Source organism: Brachypodium distachyon, chromosome 1 (genome assembly GCF_000005505.3).
Source record: "Brachypodium distachyon strain Bd21 chromosome 1, Brachypodium_distachyon_v3.0, whole genome shotgun sequence".
Lineage (NCBI taxonomy): Eukaryota > Viridiplantae > Streptophyta > Magnoliopsida > Poales > Poaceae > Brachypodium > Brachypodium distachyon.
The window spans coordinates 65,781,627-65,800,250 of NC_016131.3; the positions used below are offsets into that span (position 1 = coordinate 65,781,627).

At 47.6% G+C, this 18,624-nt stretch overlaps 2 protein-coding genes across 2 annotated transcripts; both read right to left on the reverse strand.

Moving 5' to 3' along the window:
* Positions 1–2,475: 2,475 nt before the first annotated feature.
* Positions 2,476–4,601, reverse strand: LOC100832611 (aspartic proteinase PCS1). Its single transcript, XM_003561734.4, has one exon. The coding sequence runs from the start codon at positions 4,315–4,317 to the stop codon at positions 2,959–2,961; it is 1,359 nt and encodes a 452-aa protein (XP_003561782.1). The 5' UTR covers positions 4,318–4,601; the 3' UTR covers positions 2,476–2,958.
* Positions 4,602–15,412: 10,811 nt separating this feature from the next.
* On the reverse strand, positions 15,413–16,834 carry LOC100834239 (E3 ubiquitin-protein ligase RDUF2). Its single transcript, XM_003558199.4, has one exon. It carries the CDS (start codon positions 16,612–16,614, stop codon positions 15,778–15,780), a length of 837 nt encoding a protein of 278 aa, XP_003558247.1. The 5' UTR covers positions 16,615–16,834; the 3' UTR covers positions 15,413–15,777.
* Positions 16,835–18,624: the final 1,790 nt, after the last annotated feature.

Genomic DNA, 18,624 nt, shown 5'->3' on the forward strand with positions numbered 1-18,624 from the left:
CTTGACGCCGGTCAAAGGAGTCAACAGGTCAAGCCTCCCATGCCATGTTCAAAGGAGAAGAAGAGTTAGAGCAGGGGCCAAGAAAGGTGTAGGGATGAGTTTACTACTTTGCCCTCACTTTCTCCCTCCCTCAAGGGTATCCATGGTCTTTTTTCATGAACCCCTAGGCTATAAATACCCCCATGGAGGCATGTATCATTCACTCTTCATTGGAATAAGATCAAAGGGGAGAGAGCTAGAGTAACCTAAGGAGACCGCTCTCGAGTGCTTGGGTCGAGCTTAGTCTCGATTCGACCTCGGGGACGCGACTTGGGAAGCCTAGTTTCGAGGTTCCGGACCGTTTAGTACGACCTCGACTCGAAGTACAAGGATTGGGTTAGAGTCTCGAGGGTATCCTAACCTCGCTACTTGGGAAGACAAGTTCAGTCCAACTCCGAGGCGGCTCCTAGAGATCTCTCGCCATAGGTGATTTGGGAAGACGAGTTTGGCCCAAACATCCGGCTAACGACCCCCTCAAAGCCTCTTCTAACATAAGACTAAGTCGTACCCGCAGGATCGATCGAACCTATTCAAAAAATATCAACGTGTCAACTTGTCCAAAGTGTACGACGAACTTCGCTATAAGACCGACGTACACACCTACATGCTAGGGGAAATATTTAGTGAAAATCCTCTTTATGTGCAAACTTGCAAGCCGTCCGATCTCATTCCGCCATCCCTCGATCCTCTTTTTTCGTTCCCCCGAGCTTCGAGGAAGGCGATGGCGAGTGCTCCAGCGCGGGCGGCGGGCGGCGGGCGGCGTTGGGCGCAGGCGCGGGATACATCGGCCCAGGCGCGGCGGCATCGGCTCCAGCAAACAGCGGCGGCGACCGCGGCCCCACGCGCTGGCCGCGGCAGCGGCGGACTTGTGCATCACGGCCAACGGCGTCCTATGCATCACAGCAGTCTGCAACCTGAGCATCATGCCATCATGGCTTCCTATCACCTGTGCACCACAGCAGGCAACAGATTTCTTTTTTTTTGCGAGAAAAAAATAAATGGGGCCAAATCGTGGGGCATCACGGCATGGGCAACCTAATTGAGAAATTAGAGTTTCAGTCTGCAGAGAATCGCCAGCCATGGATTAATTTGGATGATGAGAAAAGCAGAGGACTTGAGAGTGGCTTACGAATCCCCATCCGGACACCCGGTCTTAGTGAATTACTGGCCGATGGTTTTGAGCTGGCAGTTGGTGGAGAGGAAGAGGTCGACGTAGAGGAGCTCGTCGATATGGTGGCCATGAGCCCGTCCAGGCCCTGAATCCTCGTCGACAGCTGCTGCCCCGTCAGGATTGACGTCAGGCGGTTGAGCGCGAGGCCGGGCAACAGAGCACGGGGCGGCTGAGGACCGGACGAGAAGCGCCGGGCATCACGGCCCGCGGCGGAACAGCACTTCGAGGCCCCATCGCGGCGGAAGAAACGAATCATCCCGAATCGTTTTCCAGTGCATTACTAAACGAGAGGGTAAAAACAAGGGGGTTATCTGCAAAAGGTGCGTTTAAGTGATGGGGTAGAATCCCACCTCTCATCTGAACCACACGTTTTAGATCCAACGGCCTACGAGCAAAGTTTGCAAGTTTGCACCTAATGAGAGTTTTCACTAGATATTCCCCCAACATACTATTTTTACATTTGTGCCATCGAACATTGACACCCCGTACTCCTGTTTTTTTTAGGACAACAACAGGTATAGTTCCTTAGTCACGTATATTGAATAGCTTTGAAAATATTGCACGCGCCAAAATACATCAAATTGCTTGTGTGAATTGGATCTTATCTCCGTGCTTACGTGATATGTTACCAACGAAGTTAGGCTATGAAATTATGTGCGTCTATTTTCGGTCTTCACCATTTAAATCTAGTCATAGATATCTTAGTTTACGTGGACCGACATTGTTGCTTCTTGCCCTCTTTTTTCTCATTTGGTCGTTTTGTTTTTCTCTCATTGGTTGTTGAATGTATGACTTTTGATTGTTCTTTTCGAATCAGAATTATTGTTGCATGACTGCAGATTTTTTATCAAACCTAAAAGACATGAAACCAGGAAAATAGTTGATGAATCAGCAATGACATCAAACACATGTGTCCTGGCCATGCAAAATTCAGATTGCACCCAGCCTATGTGCGCATAATTATTTTTCTATATTATTAAGCATTAAATCTAGACAGTCAAAATTAAGACCGACGGTGACCGCTGTATTTAAGACCGGCAGTGTGTAGTGACAAATGATCATGAAATTGTAATGGTAATGGGCAACGACCGAATCCTGCGGTGTGTTTTAGCAAAGGTCTCAAAATAAGGGTGCGCTCTAGCCATTTTCCCCTTTACAGTAAAATACAAAACTAGTTGCTCCAACAAGGCCGCGATCCAAAACTAATAAACTGTCACTAATTTTGTCATGAGCTCGTATACCTGTCTGCACGGCATAATACAGCATGAACAAGTAACCAGTCCATTTTCCCCTTTACAGTAAAATACAAAACTAGTTGCTCCAACAAGGCCGCGATCCAAAACTAATAAACTGTCACTAATTTTGTCATTAGCTCGTATACTTGTCTGCACGGCATAATACAGCATGAACAAGTAACCAGACCAGTGTTCTAAAAAAAAAAGTAACCAGACCATTTTCCCCTTTACAGTAAAATACAAAACTAGTTGTTCCAACAAGGCCGGGATCAATAACTAATAAACTGCCACTAATTTTGACATTAGCTCGTATACTTGTCCGCACGGCATAATACAGCACGAACAAGTAACCAGTTGACCTGACCTAAAAAAAAAAAAGTAACCAGCTGACCACAGCAGCAGGTGATCGCACATCGCAGGGAGCCATCTCCTACTTTGCTCTCTGCTAACGATTCTCGCCCTGCTACTTTGCTTTGCTACACTGGTGCGTGCGTGGGGGGAACAGAGACGCGCCTACACGTGCGCGCCGAGGCCGAGGCGCTGGATGGCGAGGTCGGCGCAGCGCGCGGCCGCGAAGCCGAGGCGGGCGTTCCGGAGGTCGTACTCCACCCACACGTCCTGCTGGTGGTGGTGCCCGATCACGTACGCCGACACGCCAGCCATGTCCGAGCTCCCGAACGTCAGGCACCACACGCCCTCCCCCTCCCCGCGCCGCTCGCCGGGCACCCTGTACAGGAGCTTCTCCGCCCCGGCCACCACCACCTCGGCCCCGCGGAGGACCAGGCCCACCTCGGGCAGCAGCCCGCCCGCCGCCGCCGCCGACACCCGGGCCTCCGTGCCGCGGAAGCACGCGTCGAACGCGCCCTGGAACACGAACCCCGGCTCGCCGAGCGGCGCGAGCCCGCCGTCGAGCGAGCGCGTCAGCTGGTTCGCGAACTCGGCCTTGAGCGCCGCGTAGGCGTCGGGCAGGAGGAAGGTGAAGCGCGTGCCGGAGTCCACCATGGTCTGCCCTGCCCCCGTGTGGTCCGGCGTGAGGAGGTGTTTGGGGATCGCGAGCAGGGCCGAGCCCACGCGGATGCCTTCCAGCTGCACGGTGTAGGCCGCCCGGTCGAAGTAGGGCAGCGGCTGGGAGATCTCGACCAGCGGCGTGTAGTTCAGCTGCTGCTGCGGGGGGCTTGTTAGGGGGGTTTCGGTGTCGTTGCCGCCGAGGAGGAGGATGCCGGGGCCTTGGCCGGCCGCGATGCAGTAGGCGAAGCGGCGGGTGGCCGTCTGCGTCACGAAGGAGAGGCCGCCGCGGTTCATGCCGAGGAGGCCGGTGGGTGGCGTCTCCGAGGGATCAGTGGAGGAGGAGTAGGAGGTGATGCAGCCGAAGAGGGCGGGCATTGGGCTGCTGCCTAGGAGGAAGGTGTCGGCGGCGAGGAGGCCGTCGGCGGAGGAGGCGTCGGCGTAGGAGAGGGAGACGCGGCAGGCGCTGGAGTCGCAGAAGGGGCGCACGGGCAGGTCGCGCCCGAGCCACGTGCAGGCCGGCGACGAGCAAGGGACGGGCGCGTACGAAGACGAGGCCGACGCGTCGAACGGCGCGTCATGGCGGCTCCCGTTGCAGAGCAGCCAGGAGAGCTCGCTGCCGGTGTCGAGCACCATCGTCACGTTCTGCGGCGGCGTGCCCACGGCCACCGGCACCGTCAGGCTCACGTTGTGCCGGAACCGCAGCCGGTTCGCCGGCGGGGGCGACGCCGCCTGTAGCCTGAGCGGAAGGAGAACCGCTCCCCCGGCGGCCCTCCCTACTCTGCCGCCGCCAGTGCCGTGATAGCTCGCTGCTTCGGTCTCTGCTCTCGCCACCAAGAGGCAGAGGAGAACAAGAAACGGCTCCATCGCGGCGTCGGCGCGCAGTTTCTACTTTTCTATCCGCGCGGCGGTTTAATTATGCCGTGTTTGTAAACTCGGCGGCGTCTGCTCGATCGCTCTGCGCAGGTCAGGTCAGCAATGGAAGCAAAGTGACCAAAGCCAACTGTCAAGCCGTGTCAACTGAGAGCGTGGTCTTCAACATCTCCTCTGCTTTCTGGCGTCTCCTTCATCACAAGCAAGTGAGCAACATGTGCCATGTGTTTGGCAGTCAGCTCTCTTCTTTACTCCGTGTGGGCAGTGGGCTCTGCAACGCGGCGCCTGGCGAGAAGAGAAGGGGACAGGGGTCCTGAATACATAGTACTCCGGCCAGGTATCGCGGTTAGAAGCATTACGCGAAAGCCGAAAGGCCAGTAGCTTTCGGTGCAGCTGGGGCAAGGCATTCACAAGAGAAAAATATGTTGTGTCGCGCCAGTTGATCCTGTCTGCGGTAGTGCGGTTGAGAAATCCCTGGTCGATAGCTGGAGGAGCACACGTACTGCGACTGCGAGTGAAAAAGAACGTTTCCTTCTCTGCCTTGCTAGTTCCCAACTTCCTATCCTTCAGTAAAACTCTCCATCTGTTGGATGGACACTAGTGTGTGAATCTGTTAGAAAACTACTCTTATGTATCTTAACGAAAAGAAGAAGCTATGACGTGAGGTCACGTCTGGGCCTTGCGCATTCCTTTCGAGAAGAAGGAACAGAATGTACGTGCAGGCTTAAGTACAGTAGGTGATCAGTAGAAGCACAGACGCGGAACGTGATTACGACCTTACTTTCTGCCGATGGCCCATTTTGTTTTGCACAATTTTTTTTTGCAAAAATCAGCACAATTCTAAACAAGATCGAAACTGTCTGCCTGCACATACAACCCAGCAGCAGCCTGTGGAGGATTTCACTCTTTCCAAGCTCTTCCAGACGAACTCATGATTCAAGGATCTACAATGATCACGAGATGGTGACGCACATCTGGTTTTATTTGCGTCGCATGCGACGTGGTCTGCTAGTCCGGCTACATATGACAAGACAGACCATTACCCACGAACTTGACTCTTTTCACCTTTGTGATGGGCTCCGGTGATGGAAGGTATATCCCCATACGTAAAAGCGAAGCAACAGCAACGGACCACGCGTGCATCTGGCTACCACTGTACCCCATCTCAACCATCTGGCACGCCCTTCGGTTTCGCACACTGAAGATTCATCTAAAACTCCATAGAGTACCACATATCGGAGAAAAGGAAGAAATTGCAAGTTTGCAACTCGTCGTACTCATGGCGGGGTAGTATTTTCGATTTGCTTTCGCAACGATTAGGTCATGGAGACACATGTTGAGTTGTTGACCCGACATGGATTCGTTTGACTAGATTAGATCCATAAACGGCAGTCATGCACTGCTGAAGGTTTGGCGCCAGACTGGCAGACTGCCATCTGTTACGCATGGATTGTACAGCAGGCATGATGGCAGAGAACAGGCTACGGACACAAACCGCTTTTGGCAACCGAGCCGACGAACAAGCATCAAATAGGACCAAGATTATTGAGAAAACATAGCAGAGTAGAAAATTAAAGGGTGGACCTATTGGCTAGTCGGCTGAGAAATAAGATTTTTTGGTCAAGAATTGTCTTTGATCTTTTTTATTTTGACTTGATTGAAATTAAGTGGATGCAATGAAAAAAAAATTGAATCAGACTACTATTTCAATCCACTAATCTATTCTATATAGACTAGTACAGTGACCGTGCGTTGCCACGGCCTCTTAAACATATGCACATCAAAATTCACTTTTATAGAAAAGCAACATGGTTTGACATTCGCAATGGATAAAACAATGGCTATTAATCAAAGTGTCATTTACTTCCTAAATCTAGAGTCAAACTTGACAAGTGAGCTGTCTACACAGATGGTGTTCTATTTGCCACTTGTATTGAATCAATTGTTCATACAGACCTAGCATTGGAATTTGGAACACATCTTGCTCTACATAACATTGGTGTTACTCCATTCCGTCGAATTGTCTTACTTTTTATATCTATTTGTAGAGCTAACTCTTGAAACTTTGTCACCGGGTTGAGCACATCTTGCTCTACATAACAAAAAGAATTGGGAACTTTTAGGTCTGCATGACCTGCACCACGCCACCACAGCGAGGAGGTCCAGTGAATAGAGACAGGCCCTTTAAGTGACACAGAGTATGTGCTAGTGCGGAGAGGCCATGAGCCTGTCAAAAGACCAGTTTGAGAAAATTCAGTTCGGCAACTTAGCAATCAGCACTGACCATTTTATCAAATTGATCAGCCCGCACAGAGTTACCAAGTTGAAGTTCGCGATACTTTGTTTCCAGGCCAGCGGCTTTAGCAGGGTCAAATTCTCCTTTTACTTCTGCTAATTCACATGAGTAGACTATAGCAGTATCACCAGGCTTCGAGTTGATATCTGTCAAGCTACTGGCTCCATTATGGTACCTCGGTTAACATTGTTGATATACGAACTACTTCACCGTCAATAATAACAGTAGCATCTGAAGATTGTGAAGAAGATGCATTGCGCTCCACATCGAAGCTGTCTGTGAAGCATTGCCCTATTTGGGATAAAAGATTTCATCTCCCCCGCTGGAAAATCAAGGTCTGAAGAGCCCCATATATTCACCTGCATTGCAGTTAAATGTTAAATATTATAACCAATTTGAACAAATAGATTAATCGAAAACATGCATGAGCATCAGCATTTAGACATTACTGGAAAGAAAGCAATAAAGAAACTATTTCATCTCACCGACATGCCCTCATCTCCCACACCAGCCAGAATTAGCACAAGACCTACATTAAGCAAGAACCCTCCTGAAACATAAGCTTAGGCCCAGTGCAATTCTTCCAAATCCAAGCAACTTACATGCATGTTCATAGTTCAGATCAAATCAACTTTGGTCATAACATAAACAATTTCTTTTCTTAAACAAGCTTTCACAGATGACTCATAAAATATTGTTCGAATTAACTTATATCTGAAGAAAAACTAAAGTAACATGAATATTTACAGTTACAGGTGTCTAACCAGGAAACATCTAAAATGACCAAGGACCCAAAACAATAGCAAATTTCTGATCTTATCTCTACTCACCATGACACCGCAACCCTCGTCAGCAATCCTTGCGTCTCTCAGTGCTACTACACCATCTTCCACCATGTGCTATGCAGAACTGTTAGTGGTGTATGTAAGATCTCTCCTTTTCACTTCTTTTGGAATTTAATTGGTAATAAAACTGCAATTTGTGTATAGCTTCAGCACAAAGGGGTACTAAAACTGCAATTGGCTTATATCTTCAGCACAAAGCTGTGCTCACCCCGAGTGTTCTCGTGAGTATCTACATAATATCATACAAAGTCTTCTAGATCCGTGACGAGAACTGAATTGGCTTATACAGGTTGGTCTTGAGGTGCCCTTCGCGGACGGAATGGATCGGGGCGAGCTCGGTGCTGACGTCGACCTTGTCGCCGTTGGATGTACAGTCGGATCCCCTGCTATAGTGGGCCTTGGCCGTGGGGAAGGATGGCGACGGCGGGGTATGGGGCTGCGTCCCGTCACGACCTAGATGAGGAGTGGGGGGCGTCTCTGGTGCGAGTCCGTGGCTGGGGAGGGCGACCGCGTCGTCCGGAGAGGGTGAGGGCGGCGGCTTCGGACACGGCGTTCTCCCGTGCGTGTCCCATCCGAGGAGGTTGGCGGCGGCGTCCGCCCGGGACGAGGTGCGGCTGGGACAGCCAAGGTGGAGCAGAGCGAGTCGTGGGGAGAGGACGAGAAGGCCCTCGATCTAGATCGATCCGCACGACCGGCGAGGTTCAAGGCCATGACAGAGGCAGAGGGCGGCAGAGGTGCGAGGAGTCGAGTTAACGAAGGGTTGGACGGCAGGTTGATTTCACACTTTCGTAGGGGGTAAAATGCAAATATCCGGTGGACGACGACGGAGGAAACTTTCGTCCTTTTATTATTAGGGTAGATTCAAAGCTAATATAATAGAAAGAAAATACTCTAAAGTGTGGTAGAAAAAACTATATATAGTTCTTTCTACCACACTTTAAGATTCCAACCGGATCCTTTCATTTAAGACTTGGATTTTTTTATTTAATCCCTTTTTCATTTCTTCAATGATTAATTGGAATTCCAATTAATTCTTATTTCTCAGTCCACTGGCTTCTGTGACGCTCTTTGTTCAGTTGTGTCCCGCCTGTTTGTAGGCCTGGTATTTGTGTTTGTTGGGCTTATAGGCTTGTGTCGTTTCCTAAAGTTTATGGCCTTTAGGCCCCCCACTATAAACACCAAAAAGACACACACAGAAAGTACAAAAAAGGAAAAAAAGTGACAAACAAGGAAAACTAACACCTGACGCAAAAACAACTTGTCTGGCTCTGATACCCGCAATGTTGATGAAACAGCTGAGGTACTTGATGCTTGAATAGGTACTTGATGTTGGACACATAAATGTTGACAACACAACAACCAGAACACACCTTATAAACTAGTCATCATCTAAATCCTTTGACATAATTTTATTCTCGAAGTACTTGATTGGAGTCATTTCTGTCAACCCAAAAAGAGCAAGAAACTGCTGCTTCCCAATATGTTCATCGAAGACAATTTGGTTGTGTCCCATTGGACTTCCTAACATATCATGCACTAACAATGGGCTCAGCTTGATGCGTTTGCCGTGAAGACATATTTCTTCGTCTAGGATGCTTGTGTTATCAGCTATGTGCTGTGCAAAAGCCCTTGGCACAACACACCCATCAAATGATAATAGTGGCTCAAAATCAACAGTTGTGACCAAACCTTTCTTATGTTCACACTAGGAAAAGCTTTTCAGCACCTCGTGAAGGTAATCCATATTACACCTGCTACTGACTCTTGGTGGTTTAACTTGAACAATAGCATTGGGTGCATCTGGTTGGATCTTAGCGCGCTGTGAAGTGCAAAAGATAGGAAACCTGTTATCCACCAAAAATAACCTGGACATATACACACGAAGGGCTCTTCTTAAAAAGAAAAATACACAGTACAGCCTACTGCTTGGTCAGAAAGCAACTACATGTACCTTTTTATCAACTTTGCAGCTTTTATGCAGGTGCTTCCTTTTCAAACTATTAACAACCTGTTCCAAAAAGGAAAGAAATACATCACCCTATTAAGAATTGAACTTGAAGGCTATAAAAAAACAATAGGGAGAAACTTGTGGCATTAACATATACACAATAAAATTAGGTCTTACCCTTTCTTTGGTTTGATTGAAAAATTCCTTGTCTGATTTGTCAGTACCTAAATTGAGACGAGACTGTCAAAAATATTCAAAAGAAACAAAAGAGTAAATATTCGGGGGGGGGGGGGGGGGTGAGGGGACTCTGTCAATGTAGGCACATAATTTTTTTTAAAAAGAGAAAATTGTAGCCAAACTAACTAACTTCATCATCTGAACGCCTCCCACCATCATTTGATTCATCTGAATAATGTGGATCACCACAAGTCGCCTCTCTAGGGTCCATGCTAAGTTGCACATATTGATACATGTTGTGCACATATTTATTAGTTTTAGTTGCACGCGCGCGGGCATGTAGTGCAAAGTCAACACCCCAACTTTGCACATATGGCGCCGTGGTGTGCAACTCACCTAATGAAAAAGTCAAACACCCCCTACTTGCACATGTGGGTACATGGTGTGCGAGTCAACTAAATAATACAAAGCTAAGAAAGGTCAACTGATAAAAAAAAAGTGACCCCCACCACCCTTGTTGAATTGCACATATTTATACATGGTGTGCAACTCGTCTCTCTAAGACCATACTAAGTTGCACATGAAGACGGGCCATGTGCAACTCGTTACATGCAAAAAGTCTAACAAAAAAGTCAACTCATCAAACAAGCCTAGAAAACCTCTTTGTTGAATTGGACAAACTGATACATGGTATGCAGGTCGCCTCTCTAGGGTCCATGCTAAGTTGCACATATTCATACATGTTGTGCACATATTTATTAGTTTTAGTTGCACGCGCGCGGGCATGTAGTGCAAAGTCAACACCCCAACTTTGCACATGTGGCGCCGTGGTGTGCAACTCACCTAATGAGCAAGTCAAACACCCCCTACTTGCACATGTGGGTACATGGTGTGCAAGTCAACTAATAAACAAAGCTAAGAAAGGTCAACTGATCAAAACATGAGCCCCACCATGCTTGTTGAATTGCACATATTTATGCATGGTGTGCAACTCGTCTCTCTAAAGACCATACTAAGTTGCACATGAAGACATGCCATGTGCAACTCGTTACATGCAAAAATGTCTAAGAAAAAAGGTCAACGCATCAAAACGCCCCCCCCCCTCCCCCTAAAAAACACCTTGCTTGAATTGCACAAATTGATACATGGTATGCAAGTTGCCTCTCCAGAGTCCATGCTAAGTTGCACATATTGATACATGTTGTGTAGGTCATGCGGTTGGCCTTCACTTGGACCATGCTAAAATTAAACATGTCTCAATAACCATGCTAAGTTGCACATGCGGGGACGTTGATGTGCAAGTCAAAGTCATGAAAACACAAAAACTCACGCGTGGTTTGCAATTGGCCCTCACTTGGACCATGCTAAGTTGCACATGTGACCACGTGATGTGCAAGTTAAACATGAAGACGAAAAAAAAGTAAACTCGTGAAGCCAGAAAAGTCTCCATTTGCTTTTTTTTATAGCAAAAGTCTCCATTTGCTAAGTTGCACATATTGAGACATGTTGTGCAAGCCAAAAAAAACCCATCCCGGCCCATCGCAGTTTGGCCCAAAAGTCTAGACAAGAAACGACCAACCTAATTAATAAGTAACACTGAAACATATCGGGCATACATTGAACCCAAAAGAATAAGTTGTTTGTCAGATCCTGAACACATATATGCATGATAAATTCTGATTACTGAAAAGTCATTCAAGTTATTGAATACAAACTTGGCAACTGTTCGGATTTAGAAACATTAAAAACCCAAAAAATATATTTCCTGATATATAAGTAAAAGAGATATCCTTAGCCAACTAATCTCCTTCCTAATTGACTAATCATCCAGCAGTTGCCTTATATGTTAAGACTTGACACACATCAGGCTGTATATACATCAAGCTGCGTGTACATATGTTGCAGCACAGACACCATAACTCAGAACCAACATAATCTTTCATGAACCAACCATCAATAGGTGTGCAACGCACAAAAAGATACACCATGGTGTTCACATAGTTATATATGGAACTAAGTTCAGCAAAGCATACCCCTCTACAGAAATAATATCGTGCCCACTAGAAAGATAATGAGGCTGCATTTTTTTAGAAATAGAGTACCTCCATGACAAATAGTTACAAAAGCCTGAAAAAAATTAAAGATCAAAACACTACATAAATAAATAAATAAATAAATAAATAAATAAATAAATAAAGATTCTCTGAAAATTGCGCCTTCGTTATACATAAAAATTCACCTGTTTACCCCTTGACATGTTCTTCGTTAACAAAAAAAATTGCACCATAAAACATAAGCATCACTATGCAAATTCAATTGGTGGACAGTGAGAAATTAGCAAGAGCAAAGATGCAAGGCATTGGCCCCCCAAAATTAAGAACACTGCCCTCCTGGAATGACATAGCTGGCCTAGAAAAATCCATCAACCCCATCCATCTATCCGCAAACAAAAAGGCTTCCCACAGCCACAACATCCCATCGCCGCATCGCTTGAACAAAAAACAAAATACCTAGCAAAAGCCCACCGCCTAGGCGCCTACCTCTGCAACAAACCTAGCGTACACGCAAACCCTACATATGCATATCAATACACAAAAAACAGAACCGGCAAGGTGGGGTGGGGGGGGGGGGGGAGCCGAACAGAACAAGAGGTGAGAATATTACCAGCGCAGGGGACGGCGCGCGACTCGCAGCGGCTCCGGCGATGGAAGCTCTACTCCCGCCCCCTCCCCTTCCCGAACCAGTCTCTCCAGAAGAAGACGAATCGAACGAAGAGCAGAGCCCAGAAACAAAAGTTCGTTCCCTTCTCAACACATTGAATCCCGCTGCCACCCAGGGCCCAACAAAAAAAGCCCAAACCCCCGTGCTGTGATGGAGTCCGCAGCCCAAAATCTAACCAAACACAGACAAACAGGAACACAGGGGGCGCACCAATCTCCGCGCGAACAGACCAAGATGGACGGTCCGTGTGCGTCGCCTGAGAAATATAGCAATTTCGAAAGAAAAAAAGACAACGGACTTTAAATATCGCAATAGTTCCTCACGATTCGATTAGAATAAAACGAAACCGTGCAAAACCCTGACTACAAGCAGACATGACTAAACCGTTGAACAAGCTACAGCTGCCAAAAGCAAATCCTCCCACTCCAATGATGCCAAACAGGAAGCAGATCCTAACGCCAGGAAAAGGTAGGCAGAACTAAGCTTTTTCGGGAAACGTAGCAAAAAAAAGGCTGCCCTGACAGGAATGGCTCGCGCGAAAGGCAGCTTGTGCTGCTCGAAACCGCCACCCCTGACCAAGACCCTAGCCGGGCCTGCTCCAACAAGCAAACCTAAATTGCAATAGTCCTATACTATCCGGAAATGCAAATTTTCATGGAGAAAGGCGCATTTTACGAGTTGGGAAAAGATTAGTGGCATATGCTATTTTAGCTCATCGTCTCTATTTTTCATTTTGAGCAGCTCACAAACGAAAATTGTAATCCCGCGTACACATCTGAACGATCTCTTTTGTGTCTTTAGAACTAAAAGGTGTAATGTTCGACAAATTAACATCAAGGACTCACTTGAGCTCGGGAGCCAAAAACTCTGCAACCTAGGCACCTAGCAGATGCATGTTCCGTTACTCGTATTATCTTGTCCCGCTAGCCTAGCTTAATTACATTTTAGGAGTACTTTGTCGACATTGCTACGGTGATAGGAGGAAAACAAGGATGAATTGAATACTGTGGCACTGCAAAAAATGATGTCGGCACATCAGAAAGAGATGAATGAACCAACAAAGTAGAGTGAACTTTCAGAAAACATGGAGCCTCGCCAAAGCAGGACAACTGTACAAGGACACCACACCACAGGACCATTGCTTCTGAAGCAAAAAGAAAACATTAGATTATCGAAAAGTTCCATAGTACTCTGTATTAGCGTCCGCCGATTCCCGTGCACCGCAATTTGCATGCACAACGGTACTATCGAACCAGGATTAGCACAACATACAGTGTAATTAGCATGCCCGTTCTTCAGAAGTCCTTTTCGCGCCAGCAGCCACAGTGATGTCCCAGAACAGCTGGACGTTCTCCAGGTCCACCAAAATGCATTCCAAATTTCCCTGGAGCCATCCGGCCAAACATTTCCGTAAATTACCATCAATGCCAAAACGGAGTCTCAAGTACGGAGCACCTAACAGAAGGTGCTTACCACAATCGAAGATGGTCGCCCGTTAAGGCCGGGGAAAGCGAAAGCGAAAATGGCCTAGACGGGTCCGGGGTCCAGTCCTGGCCGCTTGACCTGACAACTGTTTCCCAATCTTGGCCAGGGGGCTCTCATGTTGCGATCCTGTGGAGGACCCCGATTCTTATCATCGCCAGGGAAAATGCAGCACATACCGACGTGGATGCGCCAAAGGCTGTCGAATCATCCGACCTTAGGTGATGCTGAGGGTCCAACGAACAAACACGTTTCACCTTAGATGCATGTAGCGAAACTGCTGGGAGATTGCCGTCTGCTGTAACTGAGTCCAATCCGAGAGGTTGCTTAGGCTTACTCTGGTAATGGTTGATATGCCTCCCGAGAATATACTGTTAGGACCTTGGAAATGGGTGGATTGTAGAAGAGAGAGGATAAAAAAGCACAAGAACAAAAACATTCAACTGCATCGCAGCTGAATAAGGAAGGAAATGCAAACAGAAGAAGTCTAGCCAGCAAAGCAGAGACTAAATATTGAACTAATGCGCTTTGCCAGACATCCTTCTGCTCTAAGCAACCTAGAAAAAACCAGTTTGTGATCAGGTTAGAAATAATGCGAATTACAACAGGTACTGATAGTCTGATACAACAGATATACTAAGGTAATGATCATGTGCAGAAGGAAAACATAGTACAGCAGGAATTACAAGCTACTCCCTCCGATCCTAAATTGTTGTCGAAATATTACATGTATCTAGACACTTTTTAAGAATACATACATCCATATTTGGGCAGATTTGAGTCAAGAATTTAGGATCAGAGGGAGTACATAAAACAGAATGAGCGAGGCCTCTCTTCTTCAATAGCACCAAAACATGAACTACTCAACATACAGAGTTGAGTGCTCGAACAAATCATTCAATTGCATTGCCACAACTTGCTAGAGAATTACCGTACGACTATCAAACAAGAGAAAAGAACAACAAGGATGAACATAGAGAAAGAGTCGTCATTCTTATTGCAAGCCATGCCACTAAAATATGAACTCCTCAACAGACAGATTACAGAGCAATACGTATTGTTCATCAACCAGCCAGCCATGTGCTTGGAAAACAATAACATGCTACCCCTAGTAACTTTATACACATGAAGAAGTAGCAAACGTACTAATGCTAGAACAAAGTTTAATCAGAAATTGACAGGCTCCATTTGGATTTGCATTATTAACCCCTGTACATGTCACAAATTGTATTGTTTTGCCCACTGGATTACTGGAATATACCATCGATGCCTTCATTAACCACTGTACTCAGGGTACAGCACCAGAATCGAAGATGATGCTACAAACGTAACGACCGGCAAGAGCATTCAAAATCAGTAGACTTGAGCAAAAACATTAGAGTACAGCATGGTAGAACCGGGGAAGGTGCACCAAGGAAATTCAAGAGAACGTCGCTGACATGTTGTGCATGTTATCCATATTTAGCAGCCCAAAGATTCAACCATCTAGAAGCGATTTGGTAGACATTGTTATCAGTAAATGACCGATCCAAGGAGCATACCTTCGGTTGTAACCAAAAAGGATTGGCCAAAGGAATAACGATAAAAACAGAAGAGCAAAAATATAGTGAAATGTCATGATGCAAAATCGAATTAATCTTGAACCAATCCAGTATATGCACAAATAGTACAGAAGTGAAAACAACAACTGTTCTCTTGCCTACAATATTGTCAATGACTCATTTCAATCCTCCCATAAATCAACTTCTATTTCATTATTGAAGGCCTGTGTTCATTCCCCAAATTTGCTATTCAAATTCATTTCGAGTTGTTTGCTCATGGCATCTCCAAGTTCCTAAAACAAGACCAAAAAAGTGGGGGCAATGCAAGGCCTTCATTTACATCAAAAGACTGAAGAAATCATGATCTGGGTTTTCTCCTTATACTAACTCCTACTTATTCACCACTATCATCAATTGAAAGTGAGTTACCAATAAGAACTTTGCTCAGCCACTGCGGGACTGCGAGGAACTCTCTGGCCGGCTGCCCCGACCAAAACAACCAAACAGATTCCTAAATACACGGCGAATCCGACCTTCGCCACTGTCTACTTGCCCCTCCCTCTCTGGCCATGTCACCCGCCTCGGCCCGACCCCGTTACTGAAGCCACCATCCAGTTCGGTGTAGACAACTGGTAGCTGTTCTCTGGGACCGCCGGCAAACCTCCCGACGGCAAATCCGCCGCGGGGGAGTCGCCAGATGGTGAGTCCTGCATCTGCCTCTGCCTCAGGGACGGCCGCCGCTGGTAGCTCGCTCCGGCAGATGGGGCAGGAGTTGCGGAGGGAGAGCCAGGGGAGGATGCAGTCCTGGTGGTAGACGTGCTTGCACGGCATCTCCCGGGCCGCGGCGCCAGGCTCGAACGCCTCCTGGCACACCGCACAGTGGGCCCCGCCTCCTCCGGCGACCGTAACGGACGGCATCGACTCCACCGCAGCCTTGGACGCCGGCGGCCGCGGCGCCGCCGCCTCCAGCCTCGAGAACTGGTCCAGCAGGCGATGGAACCCCGACCCCATCAGGAGGTGCGACACGTCGCCGGGCAGCGGCCGCAGCCCGTCGCCCGAGCCGTCTTCGTAGTAGAGCTCGAACCCGGACAGCGATCCACCGCGGAGCACGATCACCGGGTTCATCGCCCCACGCCGGCCGCTGCCGCCGCCTCCGCGCGGCGGCTGCGGGAACTGCTCGAGAAAGCCGCCGTCGCAGTCCGGGCAGACGACGGTGGCTGGGGAGACCCTCACGAAGCGGCTGCAGTGGTAGCACCAGTACGACATCGGAGACGACGCCATCCGAGCGAAGCTCCAACGGAGTCCCCTGGAAGAAATCGACCCGGAATCGACTCAACTCCAACTCCAAGCCCAGAGGCAAATCAAAGAGACAGCCGAGCTCGGATCTGAGGAACCACACGGGGAAGCGAGACGCCGAAATCCCCAAATCGAATTTCGAATTGGGGGTTTCGGGCAGTGGGGGAGACTTGGGGAGGTGAGGGGAATTGCGTGGTGGGTGAGTGGGTGGTTCGTTTTTATGTGGGATTGGACGGCGGGCCTCGCGGCGGTGACGTCCCGGGTGACGGCGACGCCACGCAGACGGACGGCCGCGCGAGTGGGTGGCCTCACGCCGTTAAGCGGCTGGGTTTACGTTGACTGGTCAGCTGTCTAGGGAGTCAAAGGCGAGGCGGGGATGTCCGTAGTGGCACGTGGATCGGCGGTGTCCGGATTGGCTCCGCCGCGTAGATGGAATGAACGGAGGCGATTTTCGATTGTGAAATAAGCAGTCATCTTTTTCAGGGTTCAATTAAGAAAAAAAAACTCGTCTCTGTTCAGGCTTTGCATGACCAAATGACAGTGTCATTTAAAAGCCAAGACGAACCGTTGTTCTTCGATCGGCTTGGAAAAGTTTTAGCGTACCAAGATGGCTTTGCAAGTGTACAATATACCGTACACTCCGTTGGCAGTTTGGCCCACAGCCATGTAGGTTTGGTTGCACAAAAAACACGAGATAATTAAATTTGCAGTCAATAAAGCGAGATAAGTAATAAAAAAACACGAGATAATTAAATTTTGTCTGTGTGCATCGTTTCGATGCAGAGGCCAAGAAGAACCCCTTTTCGAAAGAAAAAAACGAGATAATTAAATTCAGTTCTAAATAATTCAGTTCGTAGACGTAGCAAATTAAACCGTGGTCCAGAAAAAACCGCAAATTAAATTGTGTCTTGTAAAAATCAAGGAAGGAACACAAGTTCTCTTTTTCGATCGACTCCCCTCTCTGATTCCTTCTCCCTGCCTTTCTGGTAAACTTTACACGCCGTTGGCCATGGTATGGCTGGCCTATGTTTTGTCTCCCAGACCAAAGACGATTCAGTTATTCACGCTACATCTGCTTTTGCTGGTGGTCACCATTACAGCAACAACTTCCCACTTTCCTCTCTTTCCAGTTTCTACTAGTACTACAAGAAAATTTTAGTCACCGCCTCAGCAGTAGATTGCCGGGGGTCAAAGGTTTCCTGCTGCAATCGCCTCAATTTCTTAACCACTCACTAGGAAAATTAAAGGGAGAAATAATAACCATTAATAAAGAACAGCTGTTGCTAGTGGTCCTACCGACCATTATACTGCCTCCATGGCACCAACTGGACAGATGTCGAAATTCACGGGAAGCTTGACTTGAGCTCAAGTCCATGTCAGGACTCAGGAGAGAGGGTGAGATCCACAGAACCAACAAAGAAACTTCAGATGCTTTCATGTTTGTTCATCAAGTCATGACATGCTACACTACTCCATGTCTGCTGCTGAAGACAAGAGGGAGAGGGCTGACAAGAAGCTTCCTCCCCATACCTTGCGGCCACTGGCATTAATCTACTAACAAAAATGGCATTTCAATTCTCAACACATCCAGTATATACATGGGTTCTGTTCATGTGCTTATCTAAGGCTGAGTTAGAAGAGTTGTCACAATTCACACATTACATCAGAATTACCTAATAAGATGCTTTGTCTAGAAAAATATTGCTTCCATCCAACATCCAGACTTATGATATTTCTCCGCATTCTTCAACTACATACCAGGCTACGCCGAAGCCACATGTCCATGCAAGCATGACCCCAGCAAAGGCAGCAATCAGCAACCGGTTCATTGCTAGCTTTTGGCAAGTAGAGCCTCTATATGCATGGCACATTTGACATTTCCGAATGGACGGGTCAAGGTTTTCTACTTCCAGAAGAAAGCAACCCCCAACGGACATAGATACAGCTGTCTCTTTCAAGGTTCACGTTCGAAAGGTCACGGCCTAACTATCCTAA

Coding starts and splice junctions, on each gene's coding strand:
- LOC100832611 (XM_003561734.4), bottom strand. CDS start 4,317: ATGGAGCCGTTTCTTGTTCTCCTCTGCCTCTTGGTGGCGAGAGCAGAG.
- LOC100834239 (XM_003558199.4), bottom strand. CDS start 16,614: ATGGCGTCGTCTCCGATGTCGTACTGGTGCTACCACTGCAGCCGCTTC.